At 35.9% G+C, this 26257-nt stretch overlaps 1 protein-coding gene across 2 annotated transcripts in view; it reads right to left on the bottom strand.

Moving 5' to 3' along the window:
• The window catches only part of LRP1B (LDL receptor related protein 1B), a 1698272-nt gene that overhangs the window by 546678 nt on the left and 1125337 nt on the right, over positions 1 to 26257 (bottom strand). For both annotated transcript variants that reach the window (XM_081095916.1, XM_081095917.1), the window contains exons 28-31: positions 23897 to 24028; positions 22126 to 22353; positions 8265 to 8439; positions 7260 to 7354 (exon numbers count right to left, since the gene is read on the bottom strand). In XM_081095916.1, the coding sequence (XP_080952042.1) occupies positions 7260 to 7354; positions 8265 to 8439; positions 22126 to 22353; positions 23897 to 24028 (630 nt within the window). The remainder of the gene's footprint in view (positions 1 to 7259; positions 7355 to 8264; positions 8440 to 22125; positions 22354 to 23896; positions 24029 to 26257) is intronic.

Genomic DNA, 26257 nt, shown 5'->3' with positions numbered 1-26257 from the left:
TACATCTCCTTTTATATACCTACTAGAGGCCTGGTGGACAAAAATTTGTGCACTCAAGGGGGTCCCTCAGCCTGGCCTGTGCCCTCTTGCAGTCTCCCTGTGTCACAGATAGAGGCCCGGATCTCCCGGGCAGCATCTTACGCTGCCTTCCCTGCCTCCCCGGGTCACGGATCAGAGGCCCAGACCCGCGGGCGGCTACTGGCGCTGCCTGCCCCACCTCCCCGGTCACAGATCGGAGACCAGGACCCTGCGGGCGGCGTCTCCTGCTGCCTACCCCACCTGCAGTATGCAAATTTAACGGCCATCTTTGTTGGGTTAATTTGCATACTCTTCTGATTGGCTGGTGGGCAAAGCGAAGGTATGGTCAATTAGCATCTTTGTATTTTATTATTGTAGATCAGGGGTCCTCAAACTTTTTAAACAGGGGGCCAGTTCACTTTCCCTCAGACCGTTGGAGGGCTGGACTATAGTTCAGAAAAAAAACTATGAACAAATTCCTACGCACACTGCACATATCTTATTTTGAAGTAATAAAACAAAAAGGGAACACATACAATATTTGTATTTGCATGTGGCCCGTGGGCCATAGTTTGAGGACCTCTGGTGTAGATATTTATATCTATCTGTCATCTATCTACTTACCTATCTACACAAGCTATTGGTTTTATTTCTCTCATGAACTCTGCTGGATACACAACTGTGTCCTATTGTAGATAAGTTTTTAGAGTCAGCTGGTGAAAAATATATTAGTGTGCACATTTTTTTACAAAGAATATTTTTAATTCATTTTAAATAAGAAAAAATGATCCAAGAAATTTTATAGATAAGAGCTAAAACCATTCTCTATATTAACTTGGCTTTACTATTCTCAGAAACTCTTGTCCAGTAAGACAAGATTTGCAGATAATATTATTGTCCAATTTAGGAATTTCCTGACTAACCCAACAACTCTTCAGCAAACAAGCACCAAATGACACTTTTACATTAAGATACTTGGAACCCACCTTCCCTCAAAATCTTCTTTCTGTATCCACCAACCAAAAATTATTATATCATAATCCTTAATCCTAACCAAGACCCCTATTGAAATATTTGTCTTAAACCAGAGTGCAAAATCTCAGTTACTATTTCATTGGCCCTTTCCCCTCTAAGACACTACTAAGATGATGATGAATTAATGCTCACTTTTATTGTGGTACACAAGAAATCTGGCTTTGTCTACACCACAGGTTGTTTTAGTAATATTTTGAGAAGCCCAGATTTAACATAGAGGAGAGACAAAAATAAACACTCATGTATTCACTATATAGAACTGAACACTATTAATACTTTGTTTGTATTTCATTTGAATCTTTTATGAAATATAAAATACATTTTCTTTTTTAAAATATAAAAATTCCCTTTTGAATGTCATTATTGTTCCTTTCCAAAGACAACTGTTATTGTAAAATTAGTCTGCATAGTTGCAGTTTATTTTGTCCATATCTTTGTGAATATGTGCACCCAGGATCAATGTATATTAATGATGTGTGTTTCATTTTAAAGATATATAAATGGTATCATGCCATATCATTCTGCTAATTACTTTTTTCACTCAATGCTCTTGAAATCTATTTATGTCTTCATATATGTTTATATACACAAATATGTCTGTAGGTATATACGGTATTTCAGCACATAAACATGCTGCATTTATGTACTCCTTTTTCTTTTTTTTAAACATTTTTTATTAATTTCAGTGAGAAAGGGAGAGGGACACAGAGATAGAAACATCAATAATGAGAGGTAATCATTGATTGCCTGCCTCCTGAATGCCCCACCCTGGGGATCAAGCCCTCAACCTGGGCATGTGCCCTGACCTGGCATAGAATCATGACTTCCTGGTTCATAGGTCAACACTCAACCACTGAGCCATGCTGGTTGGACTACTCATTTATCTTTTGATGGTGATTTACACTTTTTCCATTTTCTTTATTATGAATGATTCATTGAACATCCTTGTATTTGTTTCAGCACACACACACACAAGACTCATAAGGAAAAAAAAAGATACACACAGACTAAAAGTAAAGTGGTGGAAAAAGATGTAGCATGTAGACAGAAATGACAAAAATGCTGGGGTAGCAATACTTATATCTGAAAAAAATAGAATTTAAAACAAAGGCTACAGTAAGAGACAAAGGACACTATATAATGATAAAGGGATCAATCTAATAAGAGGGTATAACCATTATAAACATTTTTGTACCCAAAATAGAAGCACCTAAGTATGTAAAGCAAATCTTGATGGACATAAAGGGAGAGGTTGATAGTAATAGAGTCAGAGTAAGGGATTTTAACCTCCAGGGACATCAATGGAGAGAACTTCCAGAAAGAAAATCAATAATAAAATGATGGCCTTAAATGACACACTAGATCAGGTGGGCTTAATTGTTATCTTCAGAGCATTTTACTCCAAAGCATCACAATATATATTCTTTTCAAGTGCTCATGGAATATTTTCTGGGATAGACCATATGTTAAGGCACAAATAAAACCTCATGAATTCAAGAAGATTGCAATCATGCCCTGGCCAATGTGGCTCAGTTGGTTGAGCATCATACCTTGCACCAACAAGTCACCAGTTCAATTCCCAGTCTGCCATATTCTCAGATTATGGGTTCAATCCCTCATCAAAGTGTATATGGGAGGCAAACAACTGATGTTTCTTTCTTTCTCTCTCTCTCTCTCTCTCTCTCTCTCTCTCTCTCTCTCTCTCTCTCTCTCCTCCTGTCTCATCTCTCTCTTTAAAATAAATATATATATATATATTTTAAAAATCTTGAAATCATATAGAATTTTCTCTGGCTATAATGATATGAAACTAGAAAGCAATCAATCATAAGAAGGAAACTGAAAAACACACAAAGATATGGCAGCTAAATAACATGCTACTAAACAATGAATGGTAATAATAAGATCAAGGAAGAAATTAAAAGGTACTCTGAAACAAATGAAAATGAAAACACATAATCCAAAATCTATGGGACACAACAAATGTAGTCCTAACAGGGAAATTAATTCCCTCACGAGACAGAAAAAAAATCTCATATAAACAATCTAACTTGATACATAAAGAAACTTGAAAAAACAACAACAAAGCCCAAAGTAAATAGAAGAAACAATAAAGATCAGAGCAGAAAAAAAAACACATAAAAACACACAACACAAAATAGAATCTAGAAATACAAGACAAAAGATCAATAAAAGCAAGTGCTATTCTTTGAAAAGATAAATACGAATGACAAACCTTTAACCAGACTAATCAAGAAAAAGAGGACCCAAATAAATAAAATCAGAATTGAAAGAGGATAAGTAACAACTGATATCAACAAAATACAAAATATTGTGAGAAAATATTTTGTACAACTTTATGCCAAAAAGTTGGACAATACAGAAGAAATGGCTAATTCCTAGAAACATACAATGCTCTGAAACTGAATCAGGAGGAATCAGAGAATCTGACTAGGCAGATTACAACTAGTGAAATTTAAGCAGTGATAAAAATAAAAAACAACAACCTCCAACAAACAAAATTCCTGGATCAGGTGGCTTCATAGGGGATTTTACCAAACATTCAGATAAAAAGGAACAATTATCTTCCTCAAACTGTTCCAAAAAATTAAAGAGGAGCAAAGACTCCCAAGTTCATTTTATGAGGCCAGCATTATCCTAATTCCCAAACCAGAATAAATGACACTACAAAGAAAAAAAAATATAGGCCAATATCCATGATGAACATAGATGCTTAAATCCTCAACAAAATATTAGCAAACCGGATCCATCAATACATGAAAAAGATCAGAGATCATGATCAAGTAGGACTATTCTGGGGATACAAGGTTGGTGCAATATGTGCAAATCAATAAATGTGATATACCACATAAACAAAATGAAGAATAAAAACCACATGATCATATCTCTAGATGCAGAAAAATGATTTGATAAAACCCAACACCCATTTATGATAAAAACTCTCAGCAAAGTGGGAATAGAAGGGACATACCTCAAGGGGATAATGGCCATATATAACAAGCTAGAGCAAACATCACACTCAATGCGCAAAATCGAAAGCATTTCCCTTATGCCAACAAATTAGACAATAAGACAGGGATGTCTACTTTCACCATTCTTATTCATCATAGTACTGGAAGTCCTAGCCACATCAATCCGACAAGAAAAAAATAAATGCCGAAACCGGTTTGGCTCAGTGGATAGAGCGTCGGCCTGCCGACTGAAGGGTCCAGGGTTCGATTCCGGTCGGGGGCATGTACCTGGGTTGCGGGCATATCCCCAGTAGGAGATGTGCAGGAGGCAGCTGATCGATGTTTCTCTCTCATCGATGTTTCTAACTCTCTATCTCTCTCCCTTCCTCTCTGTAAAAAAATCAATAAAATATATATATAAAAAAAATAAAAAGCATCCAAGTTGGAAAGGAAAAATGAAAACTGTCATTATTTGCAGATGACATGATACTATATGTAGAGAATCCTAAAAGTTCCCACAATAAACTACGAGAACTGGTAAATTAATTCAGTAAAGTAGCAGGATACAAAATAAATATCTAGAAATCAGTTGCATTTTTATGCACCGATAATGAACTATCAGAAAGGGAAACAGTATTGAATTTTAAACTGTAAAATAAAACATGTATTCTTCTGCTAGATTTCTAGGAATTCTATTCTATGATTATTCTTACTGAATTCATTTATACTCTTAATACTACAGACAATCAAATCATTCATATTCCAGTCTATTGGACCCAATATATCTTCCATTACTTCTGTTTAAGGTTCTACTATTAAAGGCCAGACATGCTCCTCATAACTTTTATTCATTCAATTCTCATGAGAACTTTATAAAATAGATATTTTTTTTTCTTGATTTTACAGATGAGAAAAGCCAGCACCACGAGCAAAGAGTAATTTGCCCAAGGTCACTAAGTTTAATGAAATCTAAAATGATTTAGTTTCTGACACCCTTTAGGAGCAGGATAGTGTCAAATTCTTATCAATACATCAAATACAGAAATCTGACACTAAAAAATCTGTTTATTCAATAAATTTCTAAGTCAAAAGACATACACAATTCTAATTAAGGTGTACTTTGTAATAAAGATTCTGTAGGGTTTTTTCTGGTAAAATAGTGTATCTTGCACAAATTAAAATGAAAAATTGTGACTTTGGATTCATTTAAAAGTAATTTTCAAATCCTATCTAATAGTAGACAAACATGGTAATTGACCATACCTTCGCTATGCCTCCCATTGGCTAATCAGCATGATATGCAAATTTACCACCAACAAAGATGGCAGCTAATTTGCATACTGCAGGCAGGGCAGACCAGTGCGAACTGCCATCCGGGCCCCCATGTGCCGCCTAAGCCCCGTCGCCAGCTGGGACCCCCGTGAGCGGCTCTGGGCAGCGGGGCTTGGCAGAGTGAAAGAGCCACCTAAGCCCCATGGGACCGCTGTGTGCGGCCCTGGGCAGGCGGGGCTTGGCAGTGCGATCAGCCGAGGAAGCCCTATTCTTGCAGGAATCCTCCTGCAATGGGCTTCTAGTATAATAATAACTGACATGGAGTAGACATCTAATATTTGTTATTAAAGGTCGAGTCTTCATCTATATATGCTTAAAATATCATTGGGCACGTAACACCTGAGGGACCAAGTATAAAGTGTAAGTAGCAACACTAATTTCTTTCTTGTAAACTTTTCTTATATAAGCTGTTAGTTTTTTTTCTTTAACTTATTTTGAGCAGAAAAATGGATATTGAGCATTAAAGAAGATAAGGTTCACCCCATTAAAGAAACAAGCATGTAACCTAAAGCTACTACATTACAATATAAGGACTTTATTTGCACGTGCTATTTCCAGCATACTCATTTTTACATTTTAAATATTCTGAATAACTCCAGATAAGTGCTAACTGAATTGGTTTAGTTCAAAATAAGTCATTTGTATGGCTCCCAATCTTTAGAGCCCTTGTTTCTTTTGTTCTATCATCTTCCACACAGAAATGTTAGCATTTCATTTTACCTTTAATTCCTAACACTACTTTGTATTTCAATTGTGTATCAAATTTTAGAACAGTCCAAGGAAAAGAGCTGTTAAAGTATCATTTTATATCAGATGTTTATATATGAAAAAATTATTTATTGCAAATATTGTTGATACTATACCTTTATTAAATCATCACTATTAAAAATAACCTACTTTAAGTAAGTGTACTTCCACATTTCTAAAACTGAAAAAAAAGTTTTAAAACGTCATGGTGTATTGATTTTATTCCCAAACTAAAACTATACTATATCCAATTCAAAATTATTTTCTTTTGTATATTCCATCATTTTTCACATTTAACATAATATCAAAATCCAGTTTCATTTACAGATTTTTTAAAAGGTATTCTGAGATGACAAATAAGCAATATGATAATTCTTGCCTCTCAAAGAAACATTCGAAATTATGAGGGATGAGTGATTATAATTTGAAAAGAAAATGATGGTGTTTTGCCAAAACCGGTTTGGCTCAGTGGATAGAGCGTGGGCCTGCGGACTGAGGGGTCCCGGGTTCAATTCCGGTCAAGGGCATGTACCTCGGTTGCGGGCACATCCCCAGTGGGAGATGTGCAGGAGGCAGCTGATCGATGTTTCTCTCCCATCGATGTTTCTAACTCTCTATCTCTCTCCCTTCCTCTCTGTAAAAAATCAATAAAAATATATTTTAAAAAAAAAGAAAATGATGGTGTTTTAACAAATAATATACAATGGTTGGCAAAGGTAAAAAAACAAACTAAATGAACATAGCTGAGAGTGAATGAAAATAAAATAGCAACAACTTAACCTCAAATCATTCTAACTATTAATAATGGCACAATAATGATGGGGAAGTCTCAGTACAATATATTGGCACTGTAGCAACACAAACATTCACTGGTGAAAATAAGGTATTTATTACTTACATTAAGTTTTAAGCAACTCCAGTGCTTAAGTTATTGTAAAATGACTCTTATCGAAAGGCTTTTATTTTTATCCATAAAAAGGTTGCTTTCTCCTTACCCCACATAGACCCAATGAATGTAATAAGATTGAAAATTTCCTAATTTAATTTCTATTACTAATCTGTAATATTGTCTTTCAGGTTCTAGAGCAGAGATTGATTGCATAATATAGTTTTATCATATTAGAAACTGCAGTGATTATTCAAAAGACAACTTACCCACTGGTTCCTTTTGATTCTGAAAAAGAATTTTGCTATTACTGCCATCCATGTTTGCCATGTTGATTGTGTTTCCATCTGTCCAGTAAAGTTTCCTTAATTCAGAAAAGATATGGTTTAAAAATATTAGATGTATATCTGCTCGTTGACTAGAAATATACATGAAAGAAGAAAATTAATGTTAAAGTAAATTTTTAGCCCAGTATTAATTTCTTATAGGAAGGTCCCAAATTGTAGAGCCACTTGCTTATAGTAACCTTCATATTTGCCTGGGAAGAAGGCATCACTCTTGCTTTTTCCTATAACTGAAGGATAATTTTCTATCTCACTTCTTTTTACCTCCTACATTCACAATTGAATATTTAACTAGGACCACAGTAAATTCTTCCCATTAAAAGTAATGCATCAATATTGAGTTATCTTGGCTTTGATAAATCAGGCATCTTAGAAAGGAACTGTCATTTCAACCATTCCCATGGAAAGTGCTAAGAAGAAAGAATTTATTTTAGCCCTACACAAGCTTTCTATGTGGGTACATGCTGACTAACCAGTAAATGGGAGAGTCTAATCTATTTATGATAGCAACATGTGGTAAATGTTATCAACAATTTGTTCTTGAAAATAAATCACTGACTGTTTCATGCATTTTAAAAATTGTGATTCCTTAAAAATAAAAATTAATGAGATTTTATAATAATGTATAAGAATCTGATTTTATGCAAAGAACAAAAATCTCTAACCAGGGATCCCTTTTACAATTTCCATATTCACATTTGCTTTTCTGACTCTAAAACATATACGTGTCCCCTTAATTAGACTAAGATTTTTTTATTTTTTATTTTCAGGTACAGTAGATATTGAATATTATTTTATATTAGTTTCAGGTATACAGCATACTGGTTAGACAATTATATAATTTACAAAGTGATAAAGTGTTTTTTTATATAAAATCAGAGCAAAGATGTGTGAAATTTTAGAAAAACTTAAAAAATAATCATACTTTACCCCCTGACTGGGTGAGCTGTCAGACACTGTGGCTTATCGATTCCATGAATAATTGAGGTTTTCAAAGATCCATCTAGTCTTGCCACATTAATCTGTGTTTCATCAAATTCTGAGCTAATCCAGTACAAATTCCGTGAGACCCAATCCACTGCTAGCCCTCTGATACTCTGAATATCTACAAAACAGGAAAAAGAAAATTAAAAGTAAATGAAGTTTCTCATTCTTTCGGTTTTTCAAATAAGTTATTTTCTGTCTCAGGGAAATTTTAATTTACACTGTAATTTGTTAGCTAAAAATGTACAAGATTCTAATCGCAATCCCTCATCAGCCCTTCTTAAAACATGAATAATCCTTAATGTCTTACTGCGCAGCCGTTTTGAAACCTGACACCTCAATTAGCATTGAAATTACACTAACAGTCCATGATTCACTAGTAAACACTTAGCAGCAGAAACAAGCTGCAGTCCTATGGGCCAAGGTGACGAAATTCAAATTAGAGTAATAGCTTCTCCAGTTGGTAGCACATCTTTCTAGCTAGGAGAAAGTACTTGTGAAGCATCAACAAATGTGCTATTTTATGTTTTAAGTGCCAATTTGTTACTGAAATGAAATAAAACAAGTCAACTTTCCTAAAAGAATTAATAGACTTGAACATCCTTCAAAATAGAAAGTTAACCGACTCAGATATGAACAAAGAATCTAAAACCTTTTTAACATTCCTCCATCGTGGATTCTACAGAAATTACTGAAATCTAATTAAGTTTCAGTACGTTATAGCCAATATGAATATTTGGGTTGTTATTCCTTGATTATTCAATTAGGCATTTAAAAAAAGTGATGGAATTTAGGCTTAAATACAATTGCATATTTTAATTAAAGAAATAAATTAAAATAAAGTCTTAACAGTGATAGATACAGAAAATCTTTTCAGCATATTAACATATAAAGTAGGCCATTTAGCCCCCTACCTGAGGCATTTTATAACTCTAACTTGGCCTTGCCTTGATTTTGCAAAACTTAAAAAATGTGTTAGCGGAATGTACCTTCTGAGTTCTCTAGACCCATCTGTGTTACTCAAGTTTACAAAACAGCTGGAGACTGTTAAATGAAGATGCTGACTCAGCAGGTGTGGTGCAAGGCATGATTCTGAAAGTTCTAACTAGCTCCCCCTTGCGGCTACACTGCTCCAAGCAGAGGCTCCAATCTAAGTGCCTCCAGAACCTCATAGCCACTGCTACTTACCTCATCGAATTGCTACATCTTCCTATTTAACATTTTCAAAAAATGCCACAAAGCTAGATTTGCACCTGAAAAGGAAGACTCCAGATTGCAATACTTGCCAACTCGTTGAAAATTAAACAGAGCAAAACAATACACAGAGGCCTGGCAGTTCTGGGTCAGCTCTAAAGTGTAGTGTTGGCCTGGGGACCTCTACCACACCAGATTTCCTGGAATGTCGACCACGCTGACTTTCCTGCTCAAAAATCCTTGAATTGTTTCTAAATAAGTTTTAATGACGGTGCCCTTAGAAGATATTTCTCAGGTTTCAGTAACTCTAATCAACACCCTCTCATTCTGCAACTTACCTTTCATCATTAATTTATTGGTATATTGGTGGATTTTGAATGTGAACTTCATTTCTAAATTCAAAATTTGAAATTTATTTTTATTTAACCTACTCACTTCCCTCTTTTCTAAAAAAAAAAAGAGAGAGAGAGAGAGAGAGAGAGAGAGAGAGAGAGAGAGAGAAAGAAAAGAAAGTAATACAACACCTCTGTAAAGCTCAATCTGCCATGTCTGATACTTCATTATTTGCCCCATCCAGAATATTTATTCCTCATTCTCCTTCACTCTCTGGAGTTAATTGGTTGCTGAGAGATAGATAGTATTATAATGAGACCTGGCTTCATGTTTTAGGTTGTGTACCTGTATTTTGTTTTTAAACAAGTCACATAAATTTTGGCCTCTTACAGGAAAATTAGTGACCTGGTGCATGAATTCGTGCACATTGAAAGGAAATTAATTAGAAGAAATGTTTTAATATTGCTATTTGCCCTTTCTCTATAATAGAAGTGTCAACCAAATTCACGATTGACAATTGCAGATCGAAACACATGCATGCAATTAGCGCCAACAAAAGCTTTATATGTATCACACATGCGCGAGTCAACTTAGCCTTTTATATATATATATATATATATAGAATAAACTCGCTTAATTAGACCTACTTTCTGATGTAGCTAAACTTTTTCCAGCCCAGTGAAGCATACCAACTTCTCTTCAGGTACCTGTCAGCAACACAGCAGTAAATATCAACACGAAGCAGATTAATATTGTAGATCACGCAGGGAGAACAAAGGGTAAAATATTTAACTGCAGCAGTGTTTGACTATATTCTGTGCAGTGAGAAAACCTGAAGTCATTTTTAAGGTCCACCATTTCTTAGTTCTTTTCAGTCAGCTCAAGTTTCTAAGCTTTCTAAATCTCTGTTTTCTGGCTAATGAAAAGAAAATAGGATTCCACCGAGTCTCTTATCTATCTCCTCCAGGACTTCTGTGAGGATCAAATGAGATGAGGCATGGGAAAATGCTTCACAGACATTTGGTTACAGTGTAAAATGTTTCTACCTGGGTATAAAGCAAATCGTGTTTCTGGGCTGAAGAAAATGCAAGGAGACTAGTCGCTAGGGAGAGGAATCTAGGAATTGCTATGTGACATCATTACACAGATGGACACTTAGCAGATTAGCCATTTTATATATATAGATTAGGCTAATTATAGATAACACAAAGGATTTCTGTGAATATTTTATTATATGATATGTATTTGTGTACCTTAATGCAGGGTGGAAGGCTACTTTGCCAATCCAAAGACTTAATATCTTCTGTATTTTTACTCTGGATTGCTTGGTATTGGCAAGAATAATGAAATTAGTTTTTATTTCCTCTAAAATACATGGCTACCCAAAGTAGTGTTGTTTTTTGGTGGTTGTTTTTTGTTTTGTTTTGTTTTGTTTTTTTGTTTTTTGTTTTGGTTGTCTCTATTGCTCAAAATTTATTTCTGATTGAGTCATAATCACATCCTAGAGAATACAATACACTGTTAAACTGGAACGCTAGCCAATGTAATCTATTAATACCTGTTTAGTCCTTGCCAATTATATGGTTCATGCTCTCCCAAATCTACTTCTGTCTTTAATACCACAGTAGCATCCAGCCTTTTTCCTCTTTCAAGCAGTTGATTTAGCTGCTGCCAGGTTATTTTTCTAACTAGAGAGCCCTGGATCATGACCTTTGTTTGCCCCATGGTATTCCATTGCTTCCAGCCACTTAGAAAGTGATGTCTAAATTCCTTAGCTTGGATTTCTATCTAATCTGAATATAACTACCTTCCCAATCACATTTCTCACTATTTTTAACAATTACCTTACATGTCAATCATACTGATGTGCTTTCAGATTTCCAAAGGTGTCCTGTCCTTTCCAACCTATAAGGAATTCTCTGGCCAATGTCTTTCAATGTATTGTGATAGTTATTTGCTGACATATTACTACTATCACCTATACTTCTTGAGGGCAGGGTCCTTGCTAATTTATCTTTATAGCTCTCATCCTCAAATATATACAAATTACCTTCAAAATAAATATCATTAATGAATTGATGAGTACATTCATAACATGCACAATCTACAACTTTAAGATGTGTGAGCTGAAATCAAAATATCTTAAAAAAAAAAAAAAGACAATACAGAGGCTTGTGTAGCCATAGGGGCAAAACCTTGCAATGAGACTCTAGGGATTCATGGATTTGTAGTTAGTTGCTCAGTTCAGAGGGTTCAGACCTTAAACTCACAAAGAGTAGGAGAGCTAAACAAGGACACACTCAGGTATTATCCAAAGGGTGTAAATCCTCAGTGACAGGTCACTGGGGAAAAATAATTGGCCTGCTCCAAAAGGAGAATATTTTAAAATAAAATGTTTTTTAAAGTATTATGTGTAAGATAAAGAAAAATGAGTGGGATATTTTAAAAGAAAAATATGCTTTGAAATAATAAGCAAGGTGCATTAATTTACTTTTAAAATTCTCATAAGATATAAATGAGAACCAAAAGTAACTTTTACATAGTTTTAAAAATACAATATAAAAAAAAAGTATCAGGGGCATTAACTAGCAGCTTAGGCAGATTAACTAGTGAACTGCAATGCAAATCGAAGGACATTAGCCAGAGCCAACACAGAGAAATAAAACGATCAGAGGAATTGGAGGTTACCATGAACTATCTTGCACATGTAGTCAGTTTCTAAAGGTGGGGGTACAGAGACTGGTTAGAGAAAATGGTAAGAGAGAACATCTGAGGGTTTTTTGTTTTCTCTCCAGGTTGATGAAGGACATGACCTCATAGGAGGCACAAGACTCTTAGTGGCTAAATAAAAAAAAAACCATTGTCATGAGGAAAAATAAAACATGAAAAGTAGCTAAAGAGAAAAGAAGAGAAAAAAGACTAAAAGGAATAACAATTAGGTAAACATGGAGGTTCAATACAGCAATGAGGGATGCCACAAGGTAGTGGGATGATATCTGGAGAAGATGGAAAAAAAACAACTCTGAACTTGGAATTTATAGTCAACACAATTATTATACTATAACAACAAACACCAAAATAATTTTCTTTAAAAAGGGGCACAGGATTTGAATATACATTTATCCAAAAACAGATACAGAAACGTCAGTATGAAAGGACGCCCGGCATCACTAATCATTAGGAAATGCAAATCAAAACCACCATTAGTTGCCACCTCACCATCACTAGAATGGCTACTATACAACAAAACAAATTTTTAAAAGGAATTAGAAAAAAAACAAGTGCTAAGAGGGATTTGAAAAAATTGGAACACGTGCGTGTCTTATCGGTAGGAATGTGAAATGGTACAGCCTCTGTGGGAGACAGTGTGACAGTTCCTCAAATAATTAAAAATAGAATTACCTTATGATCCAGCAATTCCACTTTTGGGTAAAAAGTCAAGGACTGCATAATGACATTCTGGTCAAGGACAGACCGCATATATGAAGGTGGTCCCATAGGATTACAATGGAGCTAAAAATTCCTGTTACCCAGTGACATTTTAGCCACAGTGACATCATAGCCGTCTAACGTGGTGGCACAAGGCATTGCTATTTTGTGCTGTTCTCAGTCTATTGATAGTAATGCTATTGGATACAAATGCCTGAAGGCACTCACCTGGGTCCTGGCGAGCTTTCCACAGGCACTTCCCCTCCCTAAAGCAATGTTGCAACTGCACAGACCCTTTGGGTTCTTATTCCAGTTGTAAGACACCCTTGAGCAGTAACCATTAGCAAACCTTGAAGTAAAAAAGTTTATGACTTACAGGCTCAGAAATGCCCAGTGCACACCAGGAGGCACACAGTAAGGTTGGTGGGGAGAGCGCACTGCACACAGGGTCCTGGGCTTCCACTTTTTTGGGGATCAGGGATGGGTCCTTGAGTTTCAAGGACTCACTCTTTATTGGTGAATTTGAAACATAAGAATGAGAATTTAAAGCACAAGCATAGAAAAAAAAGTACCCTAACCATTTAGGGAAATCCACCAAGATCTCCAAAAGGAGCCTCGCACAGAGAGGTGGGCTGATTCTTTATCTTGTTGTGCAGCTGGCAATGAGCTCCTTCAAGATAGCTTTCCAGAAGGGGATGCCTCTTTGAAATGGGTGTGTTCAGCAATCAAAGCTTAAGTCAGAGCTCACACTACCATTACCCCCACATGTTTGTGGTGGGTACTGGTGCAAACAAATCTACTGCACCACCAGTCCTGTGAAAGGATATCTCATACAATTACAGTGTAGACTATAACAGCCAGGTTTGTGTAAGTACACTCTTTGATGTCTGGTCAGTGATGAAATATCCTAATGACGTATCCCCATGGTTAAGTAGTGTATGACTTTTATACCCCAAAGAATTGAAAGCAGAGTCTCAAAGAGATATCTGTACACCTCTGTTCATCTTAGCACTTTTCACAATAGCCAAAAGGAGGAAATGATGCTAATGTCAAACAACAAATGTATGTATAAACATGTGAAACACGCATATGATGAAATGTTATTCAGTCTTAGAAAGAAAGGCAGTTCTGACACATGCTACAGTATGGATGAACCTTGAAAACCTCATGCTGAGTGAAGTAAGCCATTCACAAAAAGACAAATGCTAAATGACCCCACGTATATGAGACACCTAGAGTAGACAAATTAGACACAGAAGGTAGAATGGTGGTTGTCAGGAGTTGGAGGGAGAATGGACTGCGGAGTTGTTGTTTAATGGGTATAGACTTTCAGTTTTGCCAGATGAAGTCTTCATGTGAATGGACTTACATTACTGAATTGTATGTTTAAAAAATGTCAAGATGATAAATTTTATGATATGTATTTTACCACAAGTTTTAAAAGTATCTTTCATAAATGAAGGCTAAATATCTTTTCAGATTATAGATTATCATTAAACTATAGGAACATTAAAAGATGTAATTCAGAGAGAAGAGAAATGATCACAGAAGGAAGGCCCAAGATGAAAGGCGTGAGGAATAAGAACAAAAATTGGTTAGCATGTAGATAATTCTGTATGCAAAAGAACTGCTTGTCAATTCTCTTATTTATGTTTTTTCTATGAACTGGACCTACTGACACCAGCATCTTGAGGGTGAGCACAAACACTTTCTACAGGAAATGAGGCATGCCTTCAAAGGAGATTCCAACTCTCTCTCTCTCTCTCTCTCTCTCTCTCTCTCTCTCTCTCTCTCCATATATATATATTTAATTTATATGCTATACAAATTAATAATACATCCATAAATGAATGATCCAGCTTAAGAAATAGAACATTAAAAATACTTCAGAAGCCTTCTACGCTCACCCTAATTTTATACCCTCCCAATTCTTGATTTTGTAAGTTTTAACAAATATCTCAAATCTTTATTTTTTTTTTCCTAGAGACTATAGGGGCAAAAGTTTAACTTCATATAATCTCGCTATCTCTTAATGGCCTAACCTATAATTATTCCTATCCAACTTACTGATGATAAAGCAAGCCTCCTTCCTTTATTCCCATCTGGATCCATGTCCCCAACATCTTTCCAACTATCTGGTCAATTTCACCTCACTCCAGCATCAGGATTAATTACTTCTACAACTGCCATACACTTGGTGTCCACACCTTCTTATACTTCTCATTATTCTAGTCTAATTTTTATTTCAGATTTAGAACATTTCTATAACTTTCTACTTGTATCTTTACGTATGGTTTCTCACGTATCCAAACCAACTTCCTGGTATCCACCTGGTTTATCTTCCAAAGAGACTGAATTACCTGCACACATCTGTAAAAGTCATCAGGGGCTCTCCATTACCTTGTGGGGAAAAAATAATAATAACAGCTCCTCCCCCTGTTATAAGACCTCCTGTAATCTGCCATCATGTTAACCTTCTACTTTACTCTCCTCCAAGGTCCAAAGACCCCTAACTACTCCCTCTTCTTTGAAGTGTCCAGGCATTTGTGCCTACCGACATCTCAACCTGGATTGATTTTACTACCATTCCCCCCAAGGCCGAGGTAGACTACAACTTCCTAAGTGGGAACTTTGGTAATCCCATGTACCCTGAGAACTCAGTGCTCCCTGTGAGAAGTGGTTTACACCCATATTAAATGCCTCATTTCATTTATCCTTATAATTTAGTTAATTGTTTAGCTCATTCTTTCATCAGATATGAAGAGCCTTGAGATTATGGACTGTCTCAGTTAAATAATAGCCATTGTCCAATCCATTCAATGTCCCAGATACAGAATTCAGGATATGGTGTTAAATAAAAGCAAAAAAAAAAAAAAAAAAAAAAAAAAAAGCCCATGGAATAAAATTAAATAGCCTTTATATGCTTCAAACTAAAAGGTAATGAATAAACATAGAATTATTTCTTATTTAGCACCTATTGCTCTAGACTAGAGACATAGTTCTCAAGGGAACGACATTTATGTGTCATTTTTGACTTTCTTTTCCTGTAAAAAAAATCACAGATGTTGACATTCTTTCACCAACAGGCTTTCTGCATAAAAGTAAAAATTGAAAATTCTATTCGGGAATAGGCAAAACAACAGATGTTTCCCTTCCAAACTTTCTACTTTAATTCATAGCCTGTTTCTGAAATCTAGCTCTCACTGTTATTACTGACCTGTTTTCATTTATTTCATCCTCTCTGGGGCAATTTTCACAATAGTTTTTATTTTCTAAGCATTTTTATTACCGGGTACAATTAAACTTGCAAACTAGAGGGAATGAATGAATCTTTAGTACTTACTGACAAACAATTGTTGGCAAAAGTAGATAACAATTTCTAGTACTGATGGAAATCTAATCTGAAATAGGTCCAATTAGATTCAAAGTTACATTGGGAATTAAATTTTACATAATGTGATCAAAATATGTGTTTTAAATGGCTTATATTTTTGCAATTTAGAAAAGTATATGATTATATGATAATTTCTTAGCACATAAGAGAATATTCTTTATAGAAATAAACAGGTACACTTCAAATTCATATTCATTTTTTATTCATTTTAACTTCTGGCTAACTCATCCTAACTCTTTAATTCATTCAGATAGTAATAGCACTTGCCTAAAACTGAGTCCTTAATTTTTCAAAGACAAGCAATTTATACTTGTCCCTAGAATAACCAGATACATCAGAGGTCTTTTCCTATTAAAAAAAAAAGTGATTCTATTGACAATGGTCTGGAATCTCATAAAGCTGCTAATATACCTCTGAAAGCTTTTCCTTAATAGTTCAGAATAAACAATGAAAGCATGTGATCTAACCTTTACTCTTCACTCAGGTACTATTAGATGAGCTCTGCAGAGTGTACCGCGTGTATATTAAGGGAACACTGGAAAACCATGTAATGCACAAACCTTGTCATTATATTAACCCTTCAGCTCCCCACCTTTCTGAGTTTCCTTGTGGGTAAAAGAAAGGGAAACTTAGTGAAAAAGAGGATAGTGTAGGACTCAGCAGGCCTAATTCAAACTTGGATGTATAAAAGCTTTTCTGTTTTGTAAACTGAACAAAATGCTTTCTCATTTTTAAGAGCAGAAAGTAGCATTTGCCTCAAAGCACTGTATGAGGAATAAAAAGTATATAAAATAAAATAATGAAATATACAAATCTAAAAAGTCTATATTACCCCTAACTTCTATTAGGAAATCTAAGGTATATTAATTTCTTTTTTTCTTACTATGTCAATTACAAGAAATACTTGAGAGTTTTGGGGGGAACCTTTTATCCAATAAGGTATTATTCTGGGCAGTACACAGTACTCAAGAGGCAATAGAACTGTGGGACTATCTTAAAAAGACAATTCCTAGAGAATTAGGATGAAGTCCTGAGTCCTCTTATTATAGAATAACTAGAGGCCCGGTGCACAAAAATTTGTGCACTTGGTGGTGGTGGTGGTGGGGGGGGGGGACTCAGCCCGGCCTGTGTCCTCTTGCAGTCTGGGACCCCTCAGGGGATGACCACCTGCTGGTTTAGGCCCGCTACCCAGGGGGATTGGGCCTAAGATGGCAAACAGACATCCCTCTGGCAGCCTGGCAGCCCTTGGGGGATGTGCACCTGCCAGCGGGGAGCAGGCCGAAACTGCAGTCGGACATCCTTAGCACTGCTGAGGAGGCAGGAGAGGCTCCCACCACCAACGCTGTACTGGCAGCCATAAGCCTGGCTTGAGGCTGAGCAGAGCTCCTCCCATGTGAGAGCGCCCTGACCACCAGAGGGCAGCTCCTGCATTGAGCGTCTGCCCCCTGGTGGTCAGTGTGTGTCATAGTGACCAGTCATTCCCAGTCTTTCTGCTGTTAGTGTCAGTTTGCATATTACCCTGTTACTATATAGGATAGAGGCCTGGTGCATGGGTGGGGGCCAGCTGGTTTGCCCTGAAGGGTGTCCCGGATCAGGGTGGGGGTCCCGCTTGGGTGCCTGGCCAGCCTGGGTGAGGGGATGATGGCTGTTTGCAGCTGGTCACACCCCCTTCAGGGTGGGGGTCTCCACTGGGGTGCCTAGCCAGCCTGGGTGAGGGGATGATGGCTGTTTGCAGCTGGTCACACCTCCTTCAGGGTAGGGGTCCCCACTGGGGTGCCTGGCCAGTCTGTGTGAGGGGCTGAGGGTCGTTTTCAGGCTGGCGGGTGACTGAAGTTCCCAACCTCTCCTTTTTTTCTTTCTTTTTTTTTTTTTTTTATTCTGGGATTTATTTACCTTCTATGGCTGTCACTGAACTGAGAGCTGGCTTTAGCCTGAGGCTCAGCTCCAGCTCTTAGCCCTCGTCTGCTGAAAGCAGGTATCTGGGTTTGTTTGGCTTCTATAATTGAAACACTGTTGCAATTCCAGCTCTGAGACCCAGCTGGCTGAAAGCAGGATTCTAGGGTTTGTTTAGCTTCTATAATTGCAACATTGTTTCTTAGAGTGCAACTCAGAGGCCGGCAGAGGCAGGCGGGGAACCTTGGCTTCCTCCATCACTGGAGCAAGCAAGCCTCATGTTTGCTTCAGCTGCCTGGCTGCCGGCTGCCATCTTGGTTGGTAGTTAATTTGCATATCTCGCTGATTAGCCAATGGGAAGGGTAGCGAAGTTACGGTTAATTACCATGTTTCTCTATTATTAGATAGGGTGATGATGACGGAAGCTCTAAACATATAATCCTAAGTGTCAATTTGTCTCTAGCCCTTACTTTCATTTGAAGCAGAGTTTTAGCTGCTGTGAACTTAAATTTTCTCACCTACAGAACTGAAATAATTTTAATAACAGGTTTTCAAGATTAAATGAGATAATGGTATTTGTCACATCAATGCCAGCTAAGTCGTTCGTCACACTGGAAAAATATACCTTAGAACATGGATAACTAAGAAATATTTGGGCCATTCGGTTACACTCAAGTATAAGAATTAATTGTCCCCAGAAAGCAGGGCTTCAGTCTATTAACAAGAACATTTGCCAGGAATTGTTATAGCTATTCATTTCTTCTTAGAATAAAATTACCTTTGTTTTTGTAAGGATGCAAATACACACACACACACACACACACACACACACACACACACACACACACATATATATATATATATATATATATATATGATATAATTGTGCATAGATATTTATTTAGACAATGAATGTGCCTGTAGTCATGTATTAGTATTTATCCTTACACAAAGTGTACCTACAAAAACCACTCTGACAAATAGCTCATGTGGGGAATACAGAAAGTAAGGACAGCTTAGTGTTTCAGGATATGGAGAATGGCAAAGCAAGCAAAATGTTTCCAGTCTCCGTCATGAAAGCTATCCCTAAAGAGCCCCAGTGATTTCCTCAGAAAATGCTCTGCTTGGGGGAAAATATAAAGGCCGGTTTGGGGTCTGATTTTTGAACATGGTTTCACATTAGACTTAGTTGAAGAGAAAGTAGAAAAGAAAGTATCCCAAGAAAATGTCCAATAGAGGAAGGCTAGACGTAAGAAAATACAGAGGCCAATAATGTAAGAAGTAAGAGAAAGGTCCGAGAGTCACTCACAGGGAATTTAAAAGATGAAAGGATACAATAAAGTACAATTATTGGCAGGAAGGAGAGACTTTGATGAGTTCAGAAGCTGAACTGTCAAAAGTTCATCTTAAGTTGTTCTATTAATGGAAAGATATATCAGTCCTCAAAAAAGGTTTCTCTGTAGAAGACAGAAAAAAAAGGAACGCCTTGCAACTTCTGGGGTTAGAAATGAGAGAATGATGCTTCTACATTGCTCTTCTTCTTCAACCTTCATATTCAATTGAACTACTTTTGTATTTTTATTCTTTGATATCTCTATAATCTTTCCACATCTCTCTAGTTGGTGTTTGCACTCTAGTCCAGGCTTCTATCATCTCTTACTAAAATCACTATACCGACCAACTTGCTTCTCTTGGGAAGTTCACTGCTCACCTACCAACCCACCCCTGATCTCTTAAATCTCTACTAAACATAATAGCTATTATGACCTTTTCCAAAGGCAAAGCTAATCATGTAGCCGCACCCTCCTTAGAAGACTTCCTTGGTTCTCACTATTTTCAGTATTAACATAAAAATCAACAACTTATCCCATAAAGGCTGGCATGATTTAGTTTCTATTTCTTTTGTTCCATCAGTTTGTACAACACATCCCTCTCCTTCTGGGCTCCATTCTATTCATATACTAGCCCTTCTTCAATTACTTACCCTATGGGAAATATACCAATATTTGTAAAAATGACAGAGTTAATTATTATTGATCCTAAAAATATATATGTATTATTAGTGAGAAAATATTATTGCTTAAATTTTGTTTAAGAATTATACATACAGTCTGCTAAACGGAATTTAGTCCTTGTGATTTTTCTCAAAGATAAACTCACCAAATTACTCATAGTTACTAATCTGTTATTAGAGACAGAAAATTGTTCCCCCATTTTTTTTTGAAGTAGAATCTTTATTACTTTATAAAATTAACAGAGCTTTTGGGGGAATATTTAAAAAGTGTTGGAACAAATTTTTATCAGACTGTCAGTTTTGGGAGGCACCAATGCCCTTTAACTGGTCTCTTGCGATTTGTAATGACCATTACCTAGGCAGTCTTTTAAATCTAATCTAACAATGATTATCTCACTATGTTCCCTGATAAATATTCTGCAAAAGAAGAAATCTTTGCATTTGCTTTTTTTTTTTAAAGGTTCTTCTCTTATGGCAATTTTGAAATAAATATTTGAACAAGCTTATAACCAATTCATTCACCTTGCTTTAAGAGTACTAACCTGAGAGCTAGCATAAATAAAAAAGTGTGTTAGTGGTACTCAAGCCAGCTTTTAGTATTATGTGTGGAAACTCTTGAAAAACACTGTGGTTTTAAAACCTGTACTTACTGCTTTCTTTAAAAGATTGATTTATTGCTCAAATAAGTTCTAATTTTAAAATTTTCAGTATGCTTCAAAGCATAGGAGTTTAAAATATCTATATGGATTACTGATTATCCTGTTCTCCATCCTCCTCCAAATCTCTCTATTATGCTTGGGGTCACGAAACTGAAGAGAAACACTTTTTTATTTGTTTGTTTGTTTGTCTTTGTTTTCCCATTTTGCAGTCATAGCAAACAGCAGATGCTCAATTAAGATTCCCTCAATGAAGTAATAACTGATCCAGAAATCACAATATACCAAAATTTAAGCAAAGATTAAGATAATTCAATGCTAAATATTTACATTTATATGTATGTCTCACTTCAGCTATGTTTTCTCCTTTGGGAAAAGTTATTATTTTTTTTAATGGCTAATCCAACAATATTTACCAAGAACCTATGATTCAACCTGTTGGACCGGGAGGTGGATAGGACCAGGTTCCCTATCTCATTTATGTAGTCTAGTTCTATAGAATGATATGCAAAAGAAAGTTGATAATAAACTTGAGTCAGAGGGAGAAACCAGCCCTTCCCAATAACTTATACTTTTATGCAAATATAACTATGCCCCATTAGCAAAGAGGAGTCTTTTAACCTGTTTATTTAGAAATCTGTACATTTTAAGAAGATCTGTTCTGGAACTTTTTCTTCTTGTGAAACTAGATTTGTAGTTATCACACTATGTGCAACATAATTATAACATCTCACGATTGTTAGGACACAGCATGTTATTAAATCCCTGAATAATCAGTTCCAACTTAATTAACAACATAGAATTGGATAATAGGGAAAGAGCACAGAAGAGCCTTGTGCTAATTGCTAAGTGAATAACACATTTTTTAAAAATTGTAACGTGAAAATTTTTTACCTCTTGAAATAACAGTTTCTAGTCCAGTTCCATTAATAAAAGCACGTTTAATGGTTTGTGTTTTAATATCTGTCCAGTATAAACGTTCTTCAGATGCATCAAAGTCTATCACAGTAACATCATCAATATCAGGGACTGTAAAGGCCGTGATAAAGTTAAAATACGGGTTGTCAATATCCACTCCTCTGATTTCAGAACGCCTTGCATAAAGAAGAAATTTCTTCATTTCTAGAAAAGAAATAGAAATAAGTGCTTTTCTCTTATAAGCTTGGCAAGTTTGAAGCAGTCTTGGAATTCTAAAATAGTACTTGATGACTTAATAGGTTTTAAAACAATAAAGCCATAATCATGATCTGATGGACATATTAAAGCAGAAATGATTTATCTATTTTTAAATTAAAGTGTTTAATAGAAACAAATATAAAATAAGTTGTCATCATTTTTCTTTAGTTAGAAATGCCAATAAATTCTCAGTAACTGATTTGACTTTACAATTTCAAACAAACTTGCTAAAATGCATGAACTCTACAATTGTTAAACAATCATTTTATCTTTATGTATAATTATACAAATATTGCATTGCATTAAATGGTTTTTGAAGGAATCTAAGAACATTTTTGCTACATTATTATTGAATGAACATTTTTGCTATATTATATATTGACTATATTAAACATTTTAAAAATCATGTTTAAATTTTCCCTCTCAAAATTAGGGTTCAAATAATGTTAACACATGCTTTGTTATAAGTTTCTGTAAATCCGCAGTACTAATATTGTGAGGCATTGTATCATTTTTACTTCCATAGGCACCTATCTGGCATTGAATCTGTGAAATATTAGTCGATTAAGTAGAAAGAGGAGTCACAGATATTTTATTCTTTTGTTGTTGGCTGTGGGGTTATTGTTGTTATTTGAGACATATTATCTATAATAATAAAAGCATAATATGCTAATTAGACCAGATGTCCTTCCAGATGAAGCCAGGGCTACAAGGGAAGCCCGGGTATGGGTGCCGGTGGGAAGCTGGTGCCCGCAGCCAGGGGAAGGAAGGCCTACTCTTGCACAAATTTCGTGCATCGGGCCTCTAGTAACTGTATAAAATCAATTAAATCCACATTTGCCTAAATTCCTGAATTAAGGTTTTGTGAGGACATTCTTGCCATCCTTAAAAGTAATTGCTTTGCAAATAAATAGATAGATTAACCAAAATTAAAGTAAAACAAACCAGAAAAAAACACCACAGTATAATTTTCATTCACACATTTTATTACCTTTTTATGGGCTTGAAGTAATTATTTAAATATTTTTAGAAACCTTTTAAATTTATATATTTTTCTTCATTTCCCCCCTTCCAGTTAATAATCCCCACAAAATGATGCAGAAGTGACTGTAAAGGAGCAGGTGGAGATCAGCGCTGCTATGTGCCTCTTGGTTATGCGGGTTCCTGACATCATCATTTTCTGATAATGCACTTTCACGTACAAGGCTCCCTGCTTTGTAGAGATAAATTCTGCTAACACACCAAATGCGAAAGTTGCAAGAAAAAATGAATAAGGTACTAAACAGCAAAGTGCGGAGCATCACGTATTTTAAGAATGTGTCCCTCTCCCCAAAAGTAGATGAATCATCAATGGTCTAGAAATAGACCACCCCGCATGTTTCTCAGGACATTAAAAACCTCTTCTGCTCTACCTTGCGGGAAATGTAAATGCTAATACACTTTGAGAGAATTCCATTTGAGTTTTAGGTCGGAACTTTAGGAAACTCACCATAGCAGGTCTTCTTGTCTGTGGAAAGCTTCATCAGGTGGGGGCAGGCGCAGGCAGCGCTCCTGCTGTGGTTGATCAGACACATGTGAGAGCAGGGGCCTCGGCCAGCATTGGCTGCACAGGGATTGGGAGCTGCAATTACACAGTGAAATATGAACAGTGCAGAAGGAAGAATAAATTAAGGAACCCCTAAGGTGGACAAGGGTTCTTCTCTTAATGATTCCAAGTGAAGTTCCCTACCTAGCACCCATTACTAGGGTGATTAATATGACAATACAACAATCATAAACAGTAATTACATTAATAAACACATTTTCCTTCTCAAGGGTAACGAAGATAACCCCTTCAACGCCCTCTATGATGAATGGCATGCATCGTATTGCCTCAGAAGCAAAGTTTATTTTTTTAAGGATATAGTCTGAGAAAAAAAATGGAAATAATTACTAAATTTAATATATAATAAACTCAAGTAGACTATAATCCAAGCACCTAGAGTGCTGAAGGATGCTGTTATTTTTCTAATCTACCCTTAGATTCCTTTCTTGCCCTAGCAACCACTGTTAAAGGCTTCCCTAGGAAACTGTTGTTACATATGTATCCTTTCTTCAGGCCATTTCTTCTTTTTTGAATCAGGGGACCAATGTAAAGTAATCTTTGTCTGCCTTCATTTTTAAGACAACTGCTTCTTCATTTTTTTTATTTCCTGTATTAACTGATCCATATACAAATACTAAGTTCTACTGTATAAATAACTTATATTCAAATTTAGAATCGAATATTAAAAGTTGAAATTCAATGGTATTCTCTTATTCTTTTGTGTTTCTTGGTCTGTCATCATGTTCTTTTTATACGATCTTAATCTCAATTGATCAACAACTATTCTCTTAAATACCTTTTCCTAGAGCCTATCTAATAGAATAAAGACTTTAGGCCCTGGCCGGATGCTCAGTTGGTTAGAGTGTGATCCAGATGCACCAAGTTTGTGGGTTAGATGCCTGGTAGGGGCACATACAAGGAGTAATCAATGAATGCATGAATGGGTGCAGCAACAGGTCAATCTCTCCCTCTCTCTTCACTCTGTCTCCTCTCTCTTTAATATCAATTTAAAAAAAAGATTTTAGGACCAAGCTAAATGTAGAAAATTGTAGAAAAGTGTTACATCTTCTGATCCCAGTAGTAAGTTTCATTTTCAACTAATTATATCTTTCTAACAGGTGGACCTATTGCTCAGAGTAGTTAATATCAGTCCTGTGGAGTATTAAAACACAAAGAATAAAAATCAATAGGCTATAATACAATTGTAGAGGATGTGAGAAATTAAATGAATTTGATAGATATTCAACGTGGCTTTGGGTAGTCGTTAGCATCTACCCTTCCCTCAAGATAATACAAAACAGCCATGTCTTTACATTTGATTAAAATATAAATAAATAAAAGGAAATTAAAGACTCAGAAACATTTTTCTAAGAAAATTAATTAAGAGCAAAGATTGTTAGAAAAGAGTGGAAGTTAAGGTATAGAGATAACTACTCAACTTCCTATATCCCACAGAGTGCCAATATTCTGCTTTCCTCCCTGTTAACTTTACCTAATACAACCGGAGTTCCCAAGGGACTGCAGGTCAGAGAAGCAAGAGTAGATTTGAAGGTTACTGAGGAGGGAAGTGTTGCAGGAGAGGTGGCAGAAGGAAGAAAGGCCCTGCTGCAGTACTGTTAGATACCTGGAGGCAGGGTTACTAGCTGTGGCAGATAGAAAGAGAAAACTCAAAGTTTTCAACACTTGAAAAAAGAAGAGGATTAGAAAGGAGAAGAAAAGCAGCAAGAATGAAGACAAGAAAAGAGAGTAGAGAGAAGAAGGAGGAGGATAACTTTGTTTAAAAGCATTGACATAAAAATACTATTCCTCTCAAGGACATTAAAAGCATGATCCATGACCGCTCAATGAGAGTTACTTGGATTTCACTGTGAACATTACTATTTTTAGCTGAGAATCATACCAGCTCTTCTCAACACTCTATAATTGTGGCCAAATGCTTTTTAAAATAAATGATATTGAATTCCTCTATATATACTAAAGTAAAAAATCACCATGACTTTGTAGGCCAATATCTATGTTAATGATAACACTGTAATGTAATATTCACAATATTTTCTGCTTCACAGCATAAAAAATCCACAGACTTTTAACTTGAATTTCTTCTCACTTTGAAATAATGCTGTTAAATCTTTTTAAAGCTTATTTCTAAACATGCATTTGAACAGCTACCTATTCTAATTACCAAATTAAGGAATTTGGTTCACTGTACTCACATTTTACTATAAAGCAGGGATTAGTGCTCCTCCCTGATTTGTGGGGAACTGA

Source organism: Myotis nattereri (assembly GCF_964212035.1).
Source record: "Myotis nattereri genome assembly, chromosome: 7".
Taxonomy (NCBI): domain Eukaryota; kingdom Metazoa; phylum Chordata; class Mammalia; order Chiroptera; family Vespertilionidae; genus Myotis; species Myotis nattereri.
The sequence above is the reverse complement of the archived record's forward strand: the minus strand, read 5'-3'. Positions and strand labels throughout refer to the sequence as shown.